The following is a 20,537-nucleotide window of genomic DNA, read 5'->3' as shown; positions in this document are numbered from 1 at the left end:
GGGTAACTGAACCACAAGTCACCCCATCCTGGATTCCCCCAGGTGTCTAGTTTTCAAACAATGCAGGTTTGGTAGGTTTTCCTAGGTGCCGGCTGAGCTAGAGGCCAAAATCCACAGCTAAGCACTTTCCCAAAAACATGTCAGATTTCAATGTAAAAATGTGATGTGTCCATGTTGCATTTACTGTCGCGGGCATAAGGCCTACCCATGCAAGTGAGGTACCATTTTTATCGGAAGACTTGTGGGAACATAGAATAGCAAAACAAGTGTTATTGCCCTTTGTATTTCTCTACATTTTTTCCTTCCAAATGTAAGACAGTGTGTAAATAATACGTCTATTTGAGAAATGCCCTGTAATTCACATGCTAGTATGGGGACCTCAGAATTCAGAGATGTGCAAATAACCACTGCTTCTCAACAACTTATCTTGTGCCCATTTTGGAAATACAAAGGTTTCCTTGATACCTATTTTTCACTCTTTATATTTCACCAAATAAATTGCTGTACACCCAGTATACAATGAAAATCCATTGCAAGGTGGATCTCCTTTATTGGCTCTGGGTACCTAGGGTACTTGATGAACCTACAAGCCCTATATATCCCGCAACCAGAAGAGTCGAGCAGACTTAACTATATATTACTTTTGAAAATATGACATCGCAGGAAAAAGTTACAGAGTAAAACGTGGAGAAAAATGGCAGTTTTTTCATCTTAATTTAAATATTATTTATTTCAGCTGTTATTTTCCGTAGTAAAACCTTGTAGGATCTACACAAATGACCCCCTACGGAATTCAGAATTTTGTCTACTTTTCAGAAATGTTTAGCTGTCCGGGATCCAGCAGCTATGGGCGTTAAACTTAGATACCCTCACTAGGTTCAACAATGTCAAGTAAAGTGCATGCTTCCTTTAAAAAGCACAGGACAAGTATAGCACTGGCAGCAGAAGTGCAAGCTACTCTGAAACAGACTGAAAAGGTATGGTAGGTTTGCAGTTAAGGCTTATTTAATACACACAAAACTAAAACGTGAATGTTCATAACATCATAAACCTATGGATGGATAAAGAAAGTTTTTGAGGTCGCCCATAGATCCGCAACCGATTGTACCACAGACAAGACACTTTAACCTACAGTTACAACTGTTTCCAGACTGGGTTTCTTTTAACTAGCCGCAGCATGGCGTCCGGCTAAAGGCCCATTCTGTGAGAAAGGTCAGCACTTGTGCTTTTATTACATCTAACGCTCAGGTGGTATTTTCACTTGTATCAGAGAATCATGAGTTTTGTGACATAAAGGGCCAAGTTCACAGTCGAAGAATGCTATCTGTTTAAGTTTAGCTTAGACTCATCTCGTCAGCCTGATGGAAGTTTAAAACAAAAAAAACCATTTAAAAATATATTTCTGGCGATTAGCATTGTCAGCCATTTTCCTTCCTTGCTTTATTCTGCTCGTTTGCCATACACAATTTGCTTCCACTCACTGCAGTATAGAGTAGGGGGTCAATCTACTTCAGCTATTGACTCTCTTTCACTGTGCATGACTGATACTTGCCTGCTCTTATGTACACATTCAACTGGATAGAACACCACTTTAGGGTTGGCGGACCAATACTTTTCCAGTGATTTTTTTTCTTTCCTTTCTTTATTATTATTATTATTTTTTTGTTATTCTTTGTTCAAATTAAGTTTCAGGTTAAATTAATTCAAAGCAGTGCTTTAAATAGGAATATAGAGGTGCAGGAACTTACTATTTATAGTACCTGTTTGCTCTGAGAAGTACCAGTACTCTCCCATTTAATGTATTGCAGCAATGGTGAGAAGTGCAGGTACTCTCCCTTTCAAATCAAAATAGTGCAGGTACTCGGTACCAGAGAGTACCTGCCCATTTAAAGCACTGAATAAAAGCCAATAGTCCCTTTTCTTAGCACCAATAAGAATCCTGTTTTCCTGCGATGTGCATTACAACTAAAGAGGGTTTCTATACCTGTTCTAAATATACCTGACTTTTAGAAAGGACCTATTTGTTCTATTACAATTATATGCCCTTTTAAAGTTATTGCAATTGAACATTTTATTGAAAACACTTGGCCACCATGTTTAAGCAGCACACCCTTTTCCTTTCTAATAGAGACAAATATCAACAACCAACGTGTAAGTTTAGCTTCAGGGAGTGAAAACTCAAAGGCAATCTGTTCTGCTGGATAGCAGGACATTAATGACAAAGACAGGTGCACCACTTTCCATTGACGTTTAATAGCTTCTTTGAATGAGATAAGTGAATGATGTGCTCACACTGTTACCCTTCCTCACTGTCAGGATGGAACATATCTGAAGCGACCCTTCCTTGCCCCCCAGTGTACCCCCTGGCTTCCCCTGGCACTTCCAAGTATTACACCCTTGCCCACTCTCCCTGACTCCTCCCTGTCCTGCTATAACTGGGGAAAATACAATTTCCAGATGGTTCCACTTAGTCCAGCTGCTGCATATCCGCTGTCATACATAGAACCAAAGTCCAACAGAAGCGTAAGGGGAAGTCTATTGATGAAAAACGATGGACATCATTAAACACTCATAACTATTTCCATAATTTCTCTGAAATTTTCTCCACAGCAAGTCACTATATGTGCAGGCTCTCATGATACCAAATGTGTCTGATCGGTTGGAATTCATAGCCTGAAAAACACTGGTATTCTGTCCGTCCAGCCCCTGGGAACGAGACTGTTCAGATTTAACATTTTCGCAGAAGTTATACTTTTGAAGCGTAACGGGGGGGGATGAGCTTGTGTTTTGTCTGTCCAGCAAAATAATATTTTTCATTTAGAAATAAACTGTGATCCCTGCCTTCCCATAGCCACAAGCCCCTTGGACAGACAGGCGGTTTATTCCACACCATGTAGTCTTAGGAAATAGGGAGGAGGAACCAGGACGTTAAGTAGACTGCTACAGTGATTTACGGCCTTTTACACCATCCAGACCAACTGCTGCCCTGCATACAACTGTAGAATTATTCTCACAGTTTGCTAGCGAAATGGGCACACAGTGAGGAGCATCGCTGCCATGCTGCCTCCTCATATTGTAATAACCCCAATGGGTGGATGTTGATGGAATACTGTTGTGCGGTGCCATGTGGCCTGAACAATGACACCGCCTCCCACATACTACTTCTTGCGAGTTAGGAAGTTCACTTTTTTAGTACTGGTGGTAGATTATTGCACCCAATGTATGTAGTTGCTACGTTTATTTTTACTTTGTTGTTTGGTTAGTGTTCATCTATATGTGGCAACAGTCCTGAGTATGTTGTAAACCCAATAACGTTTAAGAAAAACTTGGAAGGGGGAAGCCGGAAGCCGGACGAAAAAGATGTGAAATCATATGTTTATTAACATAGCTTCACACGTGAGGCAGGGAGAGCTAACTGTCTCTTCTGTATAGCTGATCTAAGGCTCAAATTGAGAAAGAGGGCACTTGTCTGTAGCAGGAGCTTTTAGATGGTTGGTTCATCCTAATCCTGTGCTCTCAGTACAGTGCAATTAGATGGTAAAAAATGTTTTGATTTGTGTTTGAACAGCGCCTATGGCCTTGTTGAACAGAGAAACACTATTGTATTTTTTGAATGTCCTAAAGTCTTTTTATGTTTTTTTTTTATGCAGCCTACTCCAACCTTCAGTCCCACCACCTCCTGCAGCAGCAGAAGCAAATCCAACATCAATTTGTGATACAACAACAGATTCAGCCACGGCCGGCCACCCAGCTCCTGCAGACTAGTGCACCATCGCAGCAGCCTTCGCAGGCACAGAGTCTAGTGATGCCATCAGTTACCTTGGCTACATCCATCCAGTCCCATCATGCCCCCCTCTCCTCTACAGCCACGCTTCAGCATCCACCGCCTCAGTTCCACCTCTGTAGTGCCCAGAAGCAGGGCACCATCCAGCAGGTGCCTCCTTCCCCTCATCTTGCAACAGGCCTTCAACCTATGGTACTGGCAGCACAACAGGGGCACGAGACAGGGACTCTGAATGGGCATCCAGCATGCCTGAACCACCATGGTACACAGCGAAAGCTTCCACAGGCCTCAGCCGTTATCCTGCAGATACAGCCCGCGCCTGCAGCGGTGAGTTCCTAACTTTGCATTTACGGTATTGAGACCATTACTTGCAATGTTGTAACCACTGTATTGTGATCCACTGGGGACATCCAAGTCCAATCAGGTAGGCTTTGCATAGCATGGGTGCGAGTTTTTTTGCAAGGCTGCATCTGCAAGCTGATCAATCGTACCGGGATCTAATCTGCTGCTGGTAAACTCCGATTTACTCGGACAAGCATTATTCCGATAAGCTGATACTTGCCGCATTAATAAGTAACATGTAACTGATTGTAATTTACTCTTTAAAATTGCCTGTTCATAGTGGGCACTGACAGTAATAAGTATATAGCTACAATCTATCCTGTTCGATTTGTTGCCAGTTGCATGCAGCTAATGCATACAGATGTATCCGTGTTGTTTTTATCTGGGTAAGCTTCGGTACTACCTTTTTAGCTCATTCAGCGCTTCACATGAAGATGTTGGTTAATCCGTTTTCATCCAGGATCATAGGTGTTTATAACATTCAGCTGCGTCTTCGTGCAAAATATCCTGAAATATGATCCCAAAGTGCATACTTTTGAAAATATCTGTAATCTCTAAACCTAGGCCTTCCATTCCCTAAACCTAAAGCTGATTTCAAGACTCGCACTCACTCTGTGCCAATCCCGAATTTCATTGTGATGCTGATCTGAAACCTAAACCCTTACTCATTTCACATACTCTAAAATGAACCCTAACTAACTCGGAGACATAAATCTAAACCTAATGCTAAACTTGTGCCTAAGCATAGACCATAGTTATGTCCCTAAAACAACTATGGCTTTTCGCACCACAGGAAATAGTCTTGCAGGTTCCAAATAATAGTTCAAATACAAACAGTTCACTGAAGGCCAGGATAATAGTGTCAGCATTAACATTCTATTTGCAAACGATTTCAGTTTGTATGAAAAAAAAGACATGTCATGTTTTGAACACAAAATATTTAAAAAAAATAAAAGTCCACCAGTCTTACATTTGTGTCTTAGTTTGTAAATCATGACAATATACTGCTGGGAACGCCATAGCAGGGTGCGCCTTTGGCAGCTGCTAGACATTATCTTGATGTGGAAGCGTGTTGTTGAGTGGCCCATATTACTGAAAAAAACAAAAACAAATCTGTTTGGCTCCTGGGTGACTGGTACCTCTGTGAGGTCTGTTGGGTTTTCCTTTAGAATGTTTTGCATTGAATTATCGGATATATCAAAAAAACCTTTAGCTGTAATTGACCCCAAATGGCATGTTAGTCTACAGGTAAAACGTTCTGATGGTCAGAGCAGCATGGACCAGTCAAAACACACAAAGAGCCAAACTAACAAATGTACGCTAAGCTGTGAACTAAGGCTCTTGTGAAGTCATAGACAAATCAACACATGCAGAAAGCCATGAAGCAACCACCACTCATACAGAGCCAGTTACTAGCTCACGGCCATGCAGAATCAATGGGTCTTAATGTACACCGTAAACTATAGAGTAGGAATTTGCCATATTAAAGCCAGTACACAGATAGTAAGACATGGAGCAGTCCAGCCAAGGAACAGCAGAGCTGCACCATTGCTTGTATGCAAGCTATTTGGCAGCCAGACTGCACTGGAAACTACAGTGCAGGTGGTGAACATGGCCATTTACAGAGCATGCAGCACTAGTTTTGTCAGAAGCTTTTTTGGGCCTGGGTCACAAATGCCTTGAGGAGAACCTCGGTCAACAAAATACATGCCCAGGGCCATATTTATAGGCAGCTATAGCACATGCTGCCAACTAGTGCCAATTGACATTGCCTGCCTTGTCCTGAAAATATCACAAATGTCTGCCTTTGTGAAGGAAAACTACAGTGAGCAGTGTCGGGCCTGCCTGTGCATTCCCTCCCTTTGTGACAGCCCTGCCTAACACATAAGGGAATCATGTAGGGACAATATACAAAATTACCCGGAAGCAGCAAACACACATTGGAAGCCCCAGAGAAGCAATTGCCTAAGGGAAGACGAGGAGCAGCCAACACCAATGAGAATCCACAAAACAATTATGCATTGGGAAATTGCAGACCATCCATTGCATACTGGACGCCAGAGAGTAGCTAGCGTGCTGGAGAATCTGGGGAGTAGATAGCATACATGAGAAGCGAGAGAACAACTTCACTCACAGTTGGCCACGGAGCTGACTATGCACGCTGGAAACCTAAGAGTAGCCAACAGGTATGTGCACTATTGGGCAGCTGTGCCTCTGCGGGCCACCCCTTCCACCCATCTTCCCCCTCCCCACCTCCCCAAGACACCGACTCTACCTTCAGAGATGAGGGTGGCAGGGGAAAATGCTGGCACTCTACCCTCCCTAAAAGTAAATGTAGAAGTCAGAGTAACAGGTCACCACCCTTGTAAAGATGAGGAAAAACAAAAGGCAAAAAAAATATTTAAAATGGCAACCACAATGTAAGCCTGCTATGGAATCCCAACAGGGCTTCGTTTTCGGGTCGCTCCCAGGCCCTGTGCACCCTGCGGCAGTGTTACCATTCTTTCCTGGGGAACACTTAAGTAACTGCAAGGTCATCACGTTGGTAAAAAAATAGAGAGTAAAAGTAAGGGAGTAGGTTAAGGCTATGTGTTCCTGTAAAAACGTGTTTCTGGGGAGATTTCACCACAGGAAACCGTCAGCAGCAGGGAGTTCATAAAGGTGTAAAGGTCTGGAAAGAACCCAATGCAGACAGGAAGTCATAGAGCAGTTAATAGCTGGAGGAAATCATATGAAAGCTCACAAAGGAATTTGTTGATCAGACAACACATTGGGATAATAGACAAGCCACAAATCACAAACACCACAGACAAGTATTCACTGCACAGAAAGTCATGTAATGTGAGCACAAGTATGGAAAGATGTACAGATTATTCACCAAGTAAATCAAGAGTTAAAACAGAAAATGCCTTTAATGGGAAATCAGATGCCAGTCGTAAATAAGAGAGTTGTTAAAAAGTACACAAATTGGATACAATGTTTCTGCTGATTTCAGTGAGGGCATTTTCTACCTCATATTTTTTCTCTTATACACAGCCGCAGTCCCATCCCCAAGAAAGTACAAGGAAGGATCCTACCATGGGAGAAAAGGATCTCACAGAAAACTTATCCGCACAAAGTCTCACATTGCATCCCCAATCATCCACAGTACCAGCATCCCTACCTCCTGCAGAGTCTGAGTTAACAGGATCCATCAGGCCTTCCATGCATGGTAAGGCAAATCAACATCATAATCTAATCATTGAACCATTAATGCTGCTCCAGACCCAAACCTTCTCCGGCTATCGTTGGAAAGGACTGGTCTACTCAGGGCCTATGCCTGTTCTTATTTGTTCACAAATGTGTGGTTGTTGCTTGGATATCTGTGTTTTACAGAGCAGCTGCAATGTTCCGTAAGACACAGGATCATGATGTTGATTTATTTTATATATCACGACTTGTGAAAGACTTTCAGGCCAGTAAAAGCACTCTTGAAGCGACATGGGCTAACTGCTGCTTTACTGCAGAAGATCATGGATACACAGGGGTGGCCCAACAATATATTATACTTAATATTTCTATGTGTTAGTTTCATTACCTTAATGAGCAAGTCACTCTGGTAATAGAGCTCTTCACTTGTGAGGCTGACAAGAATGGGAGGTGAGTTGTAGCCACAGGTCACTTGAGCAATCGACTGGTCACTTTTGTTACCATTCATTGCCCCAGTATAAATTCTCTTTAATTTTCTGGTGAGAATAGGAATACTTGCAGCAAGCATCTGAATTTAACACCATCCTTGACACGATCTTCCCTGATAATAACACACATACAATATTGATTAAGGTGCAAAATCGATTTGCCAAGTGATGTTCTACCAAGATGTATTTTTGGCGACATTTAAGTTTGGCATTTGAGTACACATTTTACTCGATTGTGGAAGATTTGGCATCAAGGATCAATTATATGCCTGTTCGTATGGACACTCCCTGATATGCTATAAATTTAGTACAGGCTCCTTTTAATATACCTCTGCGATGTTTCAAATGTAATTTCTTGACAGAAAGTGGCTTGAAGAATCAGATCCATGTAGATGTAAATTTTAATGACTGTAGCCAAAGAGCACGGTTATCGTGGACACCACAGAGCAGGTTTGGTAAATCCTGCTATTCTTTTTTTAGACTATTTACTTTGTGGCTCACCTTGACCAATAAATGCCTGTTCTCCGTCTGGGACAATGCTGGAATCAAAACTCCTCTTAGCATCCTCAAATAATCATCCATAGCATCCCTAAATAATCCCTTCTTCTCTCCAGATCACCTTCCCTACACCATTTATATTGACTGCTCACTCACAGGTTGCAACTTCTAAAACCCTGCTGAAGTGACCAAAAACATATATTCTTCAGTCTCTTGGGCCACACTGCTCCTGGGTACATTCTGATCTAATCTCCATCACTAAAAGACATCTGTCGCTCTCCTGTATGTCTTGTTCACAAACCTTTCTCGACCAGCTTTGTGCCAAGTTCCTTGCCTTGCCCATGGCTGCCTGTCTCATTGCCTTCCAATCCTGACACTCCTGCTTCCTCCCCTCCCCATTGGCCGACCCCTGTGCTTGAACCAACATTTGCCTAGGGGGTACCCCGGTACTATTCCTTTCACATACATTTCAAGCCCCTTCCTAGCCTGGTTCTAGTTAGCAGAGCGTCTGTCTATTTGTTCTTTCTTTCTACTTGTCTACCCCTATACCTTACTTGAACCCGCCAGACTCACCCTGACTTTTGCTGTATTGTTCCACTTAAAAACTCCTTGCACACTGTACCCTTTGTCTGTCTTGAACCTGCCCAGGGTGCTCTCCCTATCTACCATGCCTCGTAGCTTTAAAACCAAGACGGTCTTGTGTTGCCAATTTGCCCAATTCCATTTGCTCTTGCGGAGTACACCTCTCCATGCGCCCCGTCAAATTTATTCCGAAGCTTGCCCCTTTTTTGCGTCAGGCCTGCCAGATCCTTCCTTTAAGAATGCCTGCCTGTTACACCTCCTCTGCAAGGAATTCTGACCCTTCTTTCCCACTGTAGTACCATTCAAAATACCAGCCATGTGCACCTATTTCGAATCTGTGTTTACTATGAGGATTGAGTCAATGGGCTGCTGATAGGTTGAGTCAGTCTTATCGCCATGGCCTTAAGTTCTCTGTAGCTGGAGATCACCCCCAGCACCTTGCTGTTTTTCCTGTCTTCACTGTTTTTTCAACCCACCTGTGGGCTCCTCAATGGCTATGCTGCTTCTTTTTGTTCATGTGGTTATCCCTCATCCCTGTTTTTTTTTCTTTGAGCACTTATTCCGTTTGCTGTCCTGCCATCTCCATGTTCTCCCATATTGGCATCTTTTTTAGATGGAAACCTACCAGACAGTGCATCTGTCTGGTTTGCTAAAGACATCTTGTGGACATTCTGAAACCTTTTCGGCAATGCATTCCACCCATTTCTTACCATTGGCTTTGTGGTTTGTAACTCACATTTTCTGGCTTTCTATTTGCTGGCTTTATTTGTTAAGGCTGTCCAGGTACAGTACGCCCCTCCCAAGGAGCAAAGCCTTTTCACACTACCTCTTCTTGTATTGTTCCACAAGTTCTCCTTTTGTTAATCAGGCATGTAACTCTTGTTCTAATCTTGTCACATTTGCTGTCCATTTAAAGAAAGTGGTCAAATGTTAGGCTTTCTCTTCTGAAGATGCTTGATGTTTACTTGTCTTTCTCTGACTTCAAAGTGAGAGGATTTATGTGTAGGAAGTTGGCTCTGTATGCACTATTTCAAAGTAAGGAATAGTATGCACAGAGTCCAAGGGTTCCCCTTAGAGGTAAGATAGTGGCAAAAAGAGATAATACTAATGCTCTATTTTGTGGTAGTGTGGTCAAGCAGTAGGCTTATCAAAGGAGTAGTGTTAAGCATTTGTTGTACACACACAGGCAATAAATGAGGAACACACACTCAGAGACAATTCCAGGCCAATAGGTTTTTGTATAGAAAAATATATTTTCTTAGTTTATTTTAAGAACCACAGGTTCAAGATTTACATGTAATACTTTAAATGAAAGGTAATGCAGGTAGGTACTTTAGGAACTTTGAATAATCAAAATAGCATACAGTTTTCACATAAATCGCATATAGCTATTTTAAAACTAGACACTGCAATTTTCAACAGTTCCTGGGGGGAGTAAGAGTTTGTTCGTTTTTGCAGGTAAGTAAACCACCTACGGGGTTCAAGTTTGGGTCCAAGGTAGCCCACCGTTGGGGGTTCAGAGCAACCCCAAAGTTACCACACCAGCAGCTCAGGGCCAGTCAGGTGCAGAGGTCAAAGTGGTGCCCAAAATGCATAGGCTTCAATGGAGAAGGGGGTACCCCGGTTCCAGTCTGCCAGCAGGTAAGTACCCGCGTCTTCGGAGGGCAGACCAGGGGGGTTTTGTAGGGCACCGGGGGGGACACAAGTCCACACAGAAAGTACACCCTCAGCAGCACGGGGCGGCCGGGTGCAGTGTGCAAACACACGTCGGGTTTTCAATTGAAATCAATGGGAGACCAAGGTGTCTCTTCAGCGATGCAGGCAAGGGGGGGGCTCCTCGGGGTAGCCACCACCTGGGCAAGGGAGAGGGCCTCCTGGGGGTCACTCCTGCACTGGAGTTCGGATCCTTCAGGTCCTGGGGGCTGCAGGTGCAGAGTCTTTACCAGGCGTCAGGATCTGAGGAACAGGCAGTCGCGGTCAGGGGGAGCCTCGGGATTCCCTCTGCAGGTGTCGCTGTGGGGGTTCAGGGGGGGCAACTCTGGCTACTCACGGTCTCGCAGTCGCCGGGGAGTGTTCCCTGAAGTGATTGTTCTCCACAAGTCGAGCCGGGGGCGTCGGGTGCAGAGTAGAAAGTCTCACGCTTCTGGCGGGAAACGCAAGTTGTTTCAAAGTTGCTGCTTTGTTTCAAAGTTGCAGTCTTTGGTGAACAGGGCCGCTGTCCTTGGGAGTTCTTGGTCCTTCTAGAGCAGGGCAGTCCTCTGAGGATTCAGAGGTCGCTGGTCCCTGGGGAAAGCGTCGCTGGAGCAGTGTCTTTAGAAGTGGGGAGACAGGCCGGTAGAGCTGGGGCCAAAGCAGTTGGTGTCTCCGTCTTCTCTGCAGGGTTTTTCAGCTTAGCAGTCCTCTTCTTCTTAGGTTGCAGGAATCTGAGTTCCTAGGTTCTGGGGAGCCCCTAAATACTGAATTTAGGGGTGTGTTTAGGTCTGGGGGGTTAGTAGGCAATGGCTACTAGCCCTGAGGGTGGCTACACCCTCTTTGTGCCTCCTCCCTGAGGGGAGGGGGGCACATCCCTAATCCTATTGGGGGAATCCTCCATCTCCAAGATGGAGGATTTCTAAAAGTCAGAGTCCCCTCAGCTCAGGACACCTTAGAGGCTGTCCTGACTGGCCAGTGACTCCTCCTTGTTTTTCTCATTATCTCTCCTGGACTTGCCGCCAAAAGTGGGGGCTGTGTCCAGGGGGCGGGCATCTCCACTAGCTGGAGTGCCCTGGAGCATTGTAACACGAAGCCTGAGCCTTTGAGGCTCACTGCTAGGTGTTACAGTTCCTGCAGGGGGGAGGTGTGAAGCACCTCCACCCAGAGCAGGCTTTGTTTCTGTCCTCAGAGAGCACAAAGGCTCTCACCACATGGGGTCAGAAACTCGTCTCTCAGCAGCAGGCTGGCACAGACCAGTCAGTCCTGCACTGAACAATTGGGTAAAATACAGGGGCATCTCTAAGATGCCCTCTGTGTGCATTTTTTAATCAATCCGACACTGGCATCAGTGTGGGTTTATTATTCTGAGAAGTTTGATACCAAACTTCCCAGTATTTAGTGTAGGCATTATGGAGCTGTGGAGTTCGTTTTTTACAGACTCCCAGACCATATACTCTTATGGCTACCCTGCACTTACAATGTCTAAGGTTTTGCTTAGACACTGTAGGGGCATAGTGCTCATGCACCTATGCCCTCACCTGTGGTATAGTGCACCCTGCCTTAGGGCTGTAAGGCCTGCTAGAGGGGTGACTTACCTATGCCACAGGCAGTGTGAGGTTGGCATGGCACCCTGAGGGGAGTGCCATGTCGACTTAGTCATTTTCTCCCCACCAGCACACACAAGCTGGCAAGCAGTGTGTCTGTGCTGAGTGAGGGGTCCCTAGGGTGGCATAAGACATGCTGCAGCCCTTAGAGACCTTCCCTGGCATCAGGGCCCTTGGTACCAGGGGTACCAGTTACAAGGGACTTACCTGGGTGCCAGGGTTGTGCCAATTGTGGAGACAACAGTACATTTTAGGTGAAAGAACACTGGTGCTGGGGCCTGGTTAGCAGGGTCCCAGCACACTTCTCAGTCAAGTCAGCATCAGTATCCGGCAAAAAGTGGGGGGTAACTGCAACAGGGAGCCATTTCTTTACATTATGTGACTATCTTGCTGGATTCTGTGGTTAGGAAAGAGTTTTACCTAGCACACAAAAACATTTAAATGAACTGTTCAAGTATTTTAGAATTACCAAAGCACAAATTAAACATATTTTTGGTTAATTCTGAAGTGTGTTGGGAACAAATACTTTAATATAATAACAAAACACCAGGTGTTGCCACTTTCACACATAATCGTATGTGCACTGTATATTTTTATAATTAAAACTGTATTTCTGTGCCAATGTAATAGTCGAGTCAATTGATAATGTGTTGTCTGTAATAGCAGTGTGCCACCACACCATGCATACTCCACTCAATGCCACACCACTTTACACTACTCCACTGCGCTCTACTCTGCATCACTCCACTTTACACCACACCAATGTACTCTACACCACTGCACTCTACTCTACACCACTTCATGCCACTGCACACAACACTATTTCAATCTACACCTCTCAACTCCGTACCACTCTACTTTATGCCAATGCACTCTACGTCACTCTACACCACTACACTCCTTGCCACTCCTCCCCACACCACTCAAGTCTAGGCCACTCTACGCACTTCATGCACTCTGCAACACTGCACAGTACTTTGTGCTACTCCACTCTGAGCCCCTGCACTCTGCCAGTCCACTGTACACCACTTGTATTTACTCTTCACCACTGCACTCTATGCACAGTGCACTCTACACCTCTTTATGCCACTATTTATGCCACTTCGCTCTACATGACTTCAGGACACCCTCCACCACTCTGTGCCAGTGCACTCTACTCCACTACATTCTATGCCTCTGTACTCTATGCCACTGTACTCTGTCACTGCACAGTACGCCACTACACTCTACCCTGTCCATCCTACTGCTCTATGTCATGCCACTACACTCAATACCAATGCACTCTGTGCCAATCTACGACCCTGCTCTGCAACACCTAACTCTCTGCCACTCTACTCTGCACTACTGCACTCTTCACAAATACTCTGGCACTCTCTTCTCTGCACCACTGCACTCTATGCCACTGTACTCTGTTACTCCACTTTGCATCACTGCATTCTACCCCACTGTATTCTATGCCACTGCACTCCCGTAACTGCATTATACTCTGCACCACTGTAGTCTGTTACTGTTCTTTATGCTACTCTAGTCTATGCCACTGCATTCTACGACACTCTGCAACACTGAACTCTCCGCCACTCAGGACTACTGCACTGTTCTCAACTGCATTCTACGCCACTCTACTCTGCGATGCTGCACTCCATGCCACTGTACTACACACCACTCTACTCTGCACCACTGTATTCTGTACCACTGTATTCTATGTCACTACACTCTCACAACTGCACCAATGTAGTGTGCTACTGCTTTCTACTCCACTGAACTCTGCAACACTACTCTGCAACACTGCACTCTCCACATCAGAACTCCACGCCACTCTACACTGTACTACTGCAGTCTACACCACTCCACATCACTATATTCTGTGCCACTCTAAGCCACTCCACTCTGCACCACAGCACTATATACCCCTCCACTCTGTGCCAATACACTCTACGCCAGTGCACTGTACTCTGCACTCTATGCCACTACACTCAGTGCCACTTTACGCCATTACTGCATACCAGTCTACACCACTGTACTCAACGCTGGACCATTCCACACCATTTTACGAAACCCTCCACCCTACACCACTTCAATCTATTCTGAAACAATCTACTTTACGCCACTGCACTCTATGCCACTCTAGTTCGTGCCACTGACCTCTACGCCAATGCACTCCACTCTCCACCAGTGTAGTCTACACCACTGCTCTCTATGCCCCTCGACATCACTGCACTCTTGACATTCTCCAATACTGCACTCTCCACCACTGAACTCTGTGCCATTCTACTCTGCACTGACGCAGTCTATGCAATTGCGCTCTGCAGCATTCCACTCTATGCCACTGTACACCACTGCACTGTGTGCCACTCTGCTTTGCACCACTCTACTCTATGCCACACTTTGTACCACTGCACTCTACGTCTCTGTATTCTACGCCACTCCACTCTGCGCCACTACACTCTGTTATGCAACACTCTAATCTACACCACTGCATTCTACGATGCTGCGTTGTATGCAGCTGAATTCCATGCCGCTGCACTCTGTGCTCTTCACCTACACCAATGTACTCTGCACTAATCCACTCTTTCTCACTATTCCACTCCCTGCCACTCCAATACATGATAATCTCTGCTGCTCCAATCTACGACAGTCTACTCTAGTCTTTTCCATTCCACTCTCCGACACTCCATGCCACTCTCCACTATGTCATTAACTCAGCCAAGCTGAGCAGCAGCCACACTGGTGTACAACATTGGCAAAGCCAACAGCTCTTGCATAGGAGCAACCTATTGGCTTTGTCAGTGCAGTGTCTTTTTCTTTTTACGTTTCACTTCCTGTCTCCGTGCACTCCTAACACGGAGCAGTGATCCGCTCCTCATGCCAGCAGGAGTGCGTCACTTCTGAATAAATAATAGCAAGCCATAAAACATTGGCCAATCAAAATCAACAACCCAGTTCTATGAAATCATGGGAGCAGGCATAAGTAAAAAATTTTGATAAAACTGTAATAAAGGTTTGGAAGGTCTATAACCAGGAAAAATGTTAGTCATTAAATTGGAGGCACAATGTCTTCTCTAGGGAGTGCTTTCTGTGTACCTCCCTTTCCAGGTCGTGCCTAATAGGCAACGAAATCTGTAACATTTCTAAATACCTGTAATGGACTTAACGACAATTTAAGTGTGCTTAGAGACCCCGATTGTGTACCTTTGGTTCGCTTTACCGTCACTCTTTTTTTATTGTATTTATTTTTTTAGATTGATGAGGGCACACACAGCACCTTTTTCAGAAAACACGTTTTGCAAAAATTATGACAAAGCAAACATTGACAAAACCAAAAGGCTGGAAACCAATGCTAGATCTGCCGGCTTCACCAGCTCGTGTTTCATTCTAGTAAGCAATGTTGAGATGGCCTGTGTGTTCCAGCTCACTCCCTGGCGTGTTTCTCCTTCCTCACCCCCACTCCGTTTTGTTCTCTCCGTCCTGTGCTCCCCTCCACCCTCCGTGTTGCGCTCTCTCGTCTGCTATTCTTCTTCCCCTCGCCCTAACCCCCTCCCCCCAAAAAATCGGGTTTACTTATTGTTGCATGGCCCTGCCAGCTAGCTCCCCCCACCAAACACAAAATCCTGCCGATTCCTCTGTTCTCCCCGCATCCCAAAAGGACGAGTCTGCTCATCCCGCCGTTTTTTTGTCTGTTTTTCCCCCCCTTCGATTGGCCATGCTGCAGAGCATTGCCAAAAAGGCTTTGATAAAGCCAGTTGGTCACAGAAGTTAGGCTTGTTGGTTTTGCCGATGCTTGTTTATACCTCCTTTGTTTCCCATCGTCTTGCTCAATCATTGGTTCGATATTGCCCCTCTGTTTTGTTTATAATATTTTAATGATCTTGTGGGCGTCTCAGCCGCGGGAACTCTGAACCATTACTAACGGGCAATAATAGCTCCGGCGTGCCCCCGACTGTAGCCGCCGCTTCATCTTACAGCTGCTGCCTCTCCGCTGCCATCCCTGGCGTCCATTTCCGCAGCCCGTGTGCTTTGTGTGGTGAAGGGGACTGCGTGCCTGTCGAGCGTGTAATCGCCAAGAGGTGCGGTGTAGGCTGTACAAGAGTTGTAACCTCTGTAACCAAATAGGTGTCGTATTGTTCGAGTTTTAAACCTGAAAAGGGTGCAAGGAAAGCGTAATCCTGTAAGACCTTTTCAACCTAAGGCATAGCTCTGATGTCTTAAATGTAAAGTGTTCAAAAATCTGTTCCCACGTGGATAGCTAAGGTGTTCTACTGTTGATCGTCGTATCTTAAGGGATAGCACTGCTTGCAGAGAGCGGCTGGCATAGGAGCGACGTACATCCGTTAGCCGACCAGTGGCCTTGGAAGAGTTATGTCAAAGGGATATCCCTGCATTCACAGCATGTGGAGTGTGTAAAACCGTAAAAATGCAGACCTCTAGTGTGAAACAACAAGGCATTGCTTCATATGACTACCTCAATTTTTTTCTGTCTGCCCTGCCACTTATTTTCCCTAACGTGTAATTTCAGTCTTCACCATTTATTCGCAAGCACCCCTCGGTCACTCATCCGCTGTCTGTTTATTTAAAATATGAATGCCCCCTCCCTTTGGAGCTCGTGGAGGAGGTGGGGGTGTTAGAAACTTCCCATGTGATGCTGTGTGTTTGGATGTCTCGGTCATCGGATCTGTTCTCGAGCTCTGTGGTCCCTCTAGATCTGACCCTGCCCGGTTCCTTCCAGCCTCCACGTTGATGGGAGCATTGAGTGAGCCTGTCGTCACCTCTTCTCGCCCACCCAGTCCAGACCACCCGCTCCTGATGTATACATACTGTGTGAGCCCAGCCTGTAGGATGAGTGAAAAGCTGCGTCTGCGTCAAACGAGACTTTGCACACGGGTCTGCCTATATCCAGTGGAGGTAGTATATGACAGAGAAGATACTCCTAGTAGGAGAAGTATGATTACTTCCTGGCCTTAGCTAACCCGCATTGTAGCACTTAGCCTTTTGGATGGAGGTTTGGGCCAAGCTTAGGCCACTCTCAGTCCTCGCACAGTCTGCACAATCATTTTTACATTACAATGTACTTGTTTTCCGATTGGTAAAATGACATTTCTCCTACAAGGGTGGGTCTTTGATAGATTAATCTACAATAGATACATATTTTAACAATATTTATAAGCTGTCTGTCTGTCATGCTATGTCTCTTAAACTGTGCTTGCCTCTACTGAGCAAACATCCATCTGTAAATGTCAAAGATAAATCTTTTTGAAAATGTGGTTTGTATAGAAAATTTTACTATTTTGACATGACATTAGCACTCTTAAGACTTAAATGCTGATGAAGGTTGCAAAGTGAGAAGCTTTGCCATTCTGTGCCCTTTCTCCTGGGTTCAACACTGGACAGCTTACTCAATAGAAGCCCCAGCTGCTAAGTTTCCTATATATAAAATAGTACACATCCTAGCTCACAAAAGACCACCATCCAAATGTCAAGGGTACCACTTAAGTAAACTCAAAGCTAATCTTTCTTAGTGCCAAAATCCCTTTTGTCCAAGTTGGTGGTGACTGACGGATGAGAAACCGGTGTCCAGGTGAGACCAATGTTGCGTTTATAGGGCCTAGTTGAGGTCCCAATTGGTCTCTCAGCTTCTCAACGGCCATCAAAATGTGGGAATTTGACAGTGCACTAGTCGGATATAGGAACAGCAACCATTACCTGTGTCTCCAAGACTACCAGTCAGTCAGATTTGTTTGGTGGCTGGTACCAACAGGGACTGGATCATCCAGTAAGGCTTTTGCAATTCCTCCTGTAAACTGGATTTGAGGATTATGGAACAATACATCTTGAAATTATAATAATTTACGTGACGATGGTTCCAAGCTCCGCTGTAGCTGAATAGCACTTAAGCTGATGCCCAGAATGTAATATCAATGGTGAGTGTGAAGGCGTCGAGACTCGGGAGGGGTGAATCCTTGAGTGGCTGATGACGCCCTTCAGTCCTTGAACATGGAAATAACTAACCAATTACTCTGTGTTGATCTTTATTTCTCGTGGATGCTGTGCTTTTTAATGTGTAGAAGCGATAAACAAAGTAGCACAAGAGGAATCTGTGTAGTGAGATAAAAATCACATTATTGCGGCCCTATTATCTTTGTCGCAACCGTACTGTTCTGCAATGACTGGAAGATTAATCTAATGTTGGCTGGTACTGTGGTAAAGGAAGTCTGAATTTACATGCACTCATGGGTACCGGAAGTAGTGGTGCTCGGTGGGTGAGGGAAGGTTGAGGGGGTGGGGCGTTGAAGCACCTCCAAAATCATGCTGGACTTCGGAGGATGAATGAGCAATTATGAGGCCTTTACATTTTCTCTTGTCATAGAGGTCAAATGCTATGCTCGGTCTTCTCACAAGTTGCCGCTTATTCTTTTAACTTGGAGACTAGTGTTTACTTGTTTTTCTCTGCAAAGTGAGAAGATTTTTATTCTGAATTATGTAACAATCTGGCTAAGAGTGAAAGGAAAGGCTCTAAGATATTGATTTTTTTCAAACCACATATCAAAACTTGAACTGTGCAACTATTTCAAAATAAACCAGAAGTTAGGAAAGAACAAACTAAGTACTCTGTTTTGTAAGTCTGAACTGTGACGAAAACAAAAATTTTAATAGCATCGAAACAAATGGAGACACGGGGTAATGTGCAAATGTTAAATATTCACTGAAACCCAATTTCCAAACTTTATCATTTGTGGGCTTTTATAGTGTTAGTAGTTAAACTGTATGTCTGCGCAAGTACAGAGACACCTTCAATGGAAATGTGTTTGTACATGACAGTGCGCACCATCATGCTTTAGTAATACATTTATATAAACGATAATAAGACTTGCGCCAAATAACGTTTCATTGAGCTGTATTTATTTTCACTGATGTGTGTGGCGAGCACATGCACTCCTTTCAGTTGTTCATTACTTGGCCCTCTGTGTGCCCTGATCTTTCGAGATAATTTCCCGAGAGTAACGCTTTATTGAGCTCAATGTCATTCATAAATCCAAAAATGATATGCTCCACGCTCCTTTACGGTTTCTTAAAAAAAAGAGAAATAAACTTTTAAGCAAGCGTGTGTGTGTGTATATATATATATATATATATATATATATATATATATATATATATATATATATATATATATATATATATATATTTATTTTTTTGCTATCCTGAAATCTACTAAAACAAGGGGGGCAGAAAGAGTCACGCGATTGCAAGGCCACGCTGCAGAGTTGAGGATTAGTCCCCCATGTGCCGTTTTGAAAGCCTTCCAGCTAGCACAGCAAACAAAGCTTTTTGTTTTTAAAACACAACCTCGAACGCATGGCATCTTCACACACCTCCACCCTCAGGTCATCCATTCACCAGCCCGCTCAATCAAACTGCAGGCTGCGTGCCTTTTAATCCGACTTTGTGTACACAGATCCCCATCCCCCAGCTAGATCTCCCCTTAACTCCCTCGCCCTCACTTGCCAAATGGAGCCCCCCCGCCAACTCACACCTGCCGCATTGTAGCTCTCAGCAGCAGATTTCTGAAAGCTGTCTGCTCCTGCCCCCAGAAAAAAAATATTTTTCTTTAAGAGGGGTTGTTGCAAAGGAAGTTGGCATTTGGAAATCCTAATCAAAAGCATGAATCCAGCATTACCACAGTGCTCTATGTACATGCGCTTTAAAATGTAAGGCACACTGCACAAGCAACTCTGTTGGTGAGCACCTGCTGCTGAGATCTGTCGACAAACTTAAAGCCCCGTGTTCAAATCAAGCAGGTGCACTTACCCTTTTGCCCTTTCGAGGTTGGTAAACGTCTTTGGCTTGGGTGTTGGTAACAACACGTGTTGTGTGCAGCTCTGTGACTCTCCAAGCCCTTTCGGTACGCATTTTATAAGTATTAAAACACATACTGCATTGTTCTGTAGTAATTTAAAGTTTGTTAATGATCTTACACTTCGTATTTACGTTGCCTATGTGTTTGTGATACGCTCCGTCTCCCTCTGCTAACATTCCATGCCAGTTTACCCGGCTTATGTAGCAAATACACAATATGAGCCCCAGCTGTACACTAATAGCTGGGGGTAATGGAGTGGTCTACCTTCCCTGTCCTCCCTGGGGCTCCCCTGTGCCTGGCTCACAGTGGCGTGTGTAGGTTTGCTGATCAGGCCACGACCAGCCAGGAGCACCAAGGAGACGCGTGCACACAGTGAGTAGGCTGTAGGGAAACTGCGTCAGCGCAGTCCCTCATTTATTAAACCACCTCGGTTCCGCGTTCCGTCCGGACACGCGGAACCAGTTACAAAGTATAGAAGAGGCCGGGTGGCTCTCTACATCCCTCCC

The 20,537-nt window shown here is 44.7% G+C and overlaps 1 protein-coding gene across 8 annotated transcripts in view; it reads left to right on the top strand.

Annotated features, from left to right (window-relative positions):
- PHC2 (polyhomeotic homolog 2) overlaps nt 1-20,537 on the top strand; it is a 635,967-nt gene that overhangs the window by 425,999 nt on the left and 189,431 nt on the right. For all 8 annotated transcript variants that reach the window (XM_069240302.1, XM_069240300.1, XM_069240304.1 and 5 more), the window contains 2 exons: nt 3,651-4,111; nt 7,163-7,337. In XM_069240302.1, coding sequence (XP_069096403.1) covers nt 3,651-4,111; nt 7,163-7,337 — 636 coding nt within the window. The remainder of the gene's footprint in view (nt 1-3,650; nt 4,112-7,162; nt 7,338-20,537) is intronic.

This window comes from Pleurodeles waltl, chromosome 6, assembly GCF_031143425.1.
Source record: "Pleurodeles waltl isolate 20211129_DDA chromosome 6, aPleWal1.hap1.20221129, whole genome shotgun sequence".
Classification (NCBI taxonomy): Eukaryota; Metazoa; Chordata; class Amphibia; order Caudata; family Salamandridae; genus Pleurodeles; species Pleurodeles waltl.
This window is presented reverse-complemented; position numbering and strand designations above follow the sequence as displayed.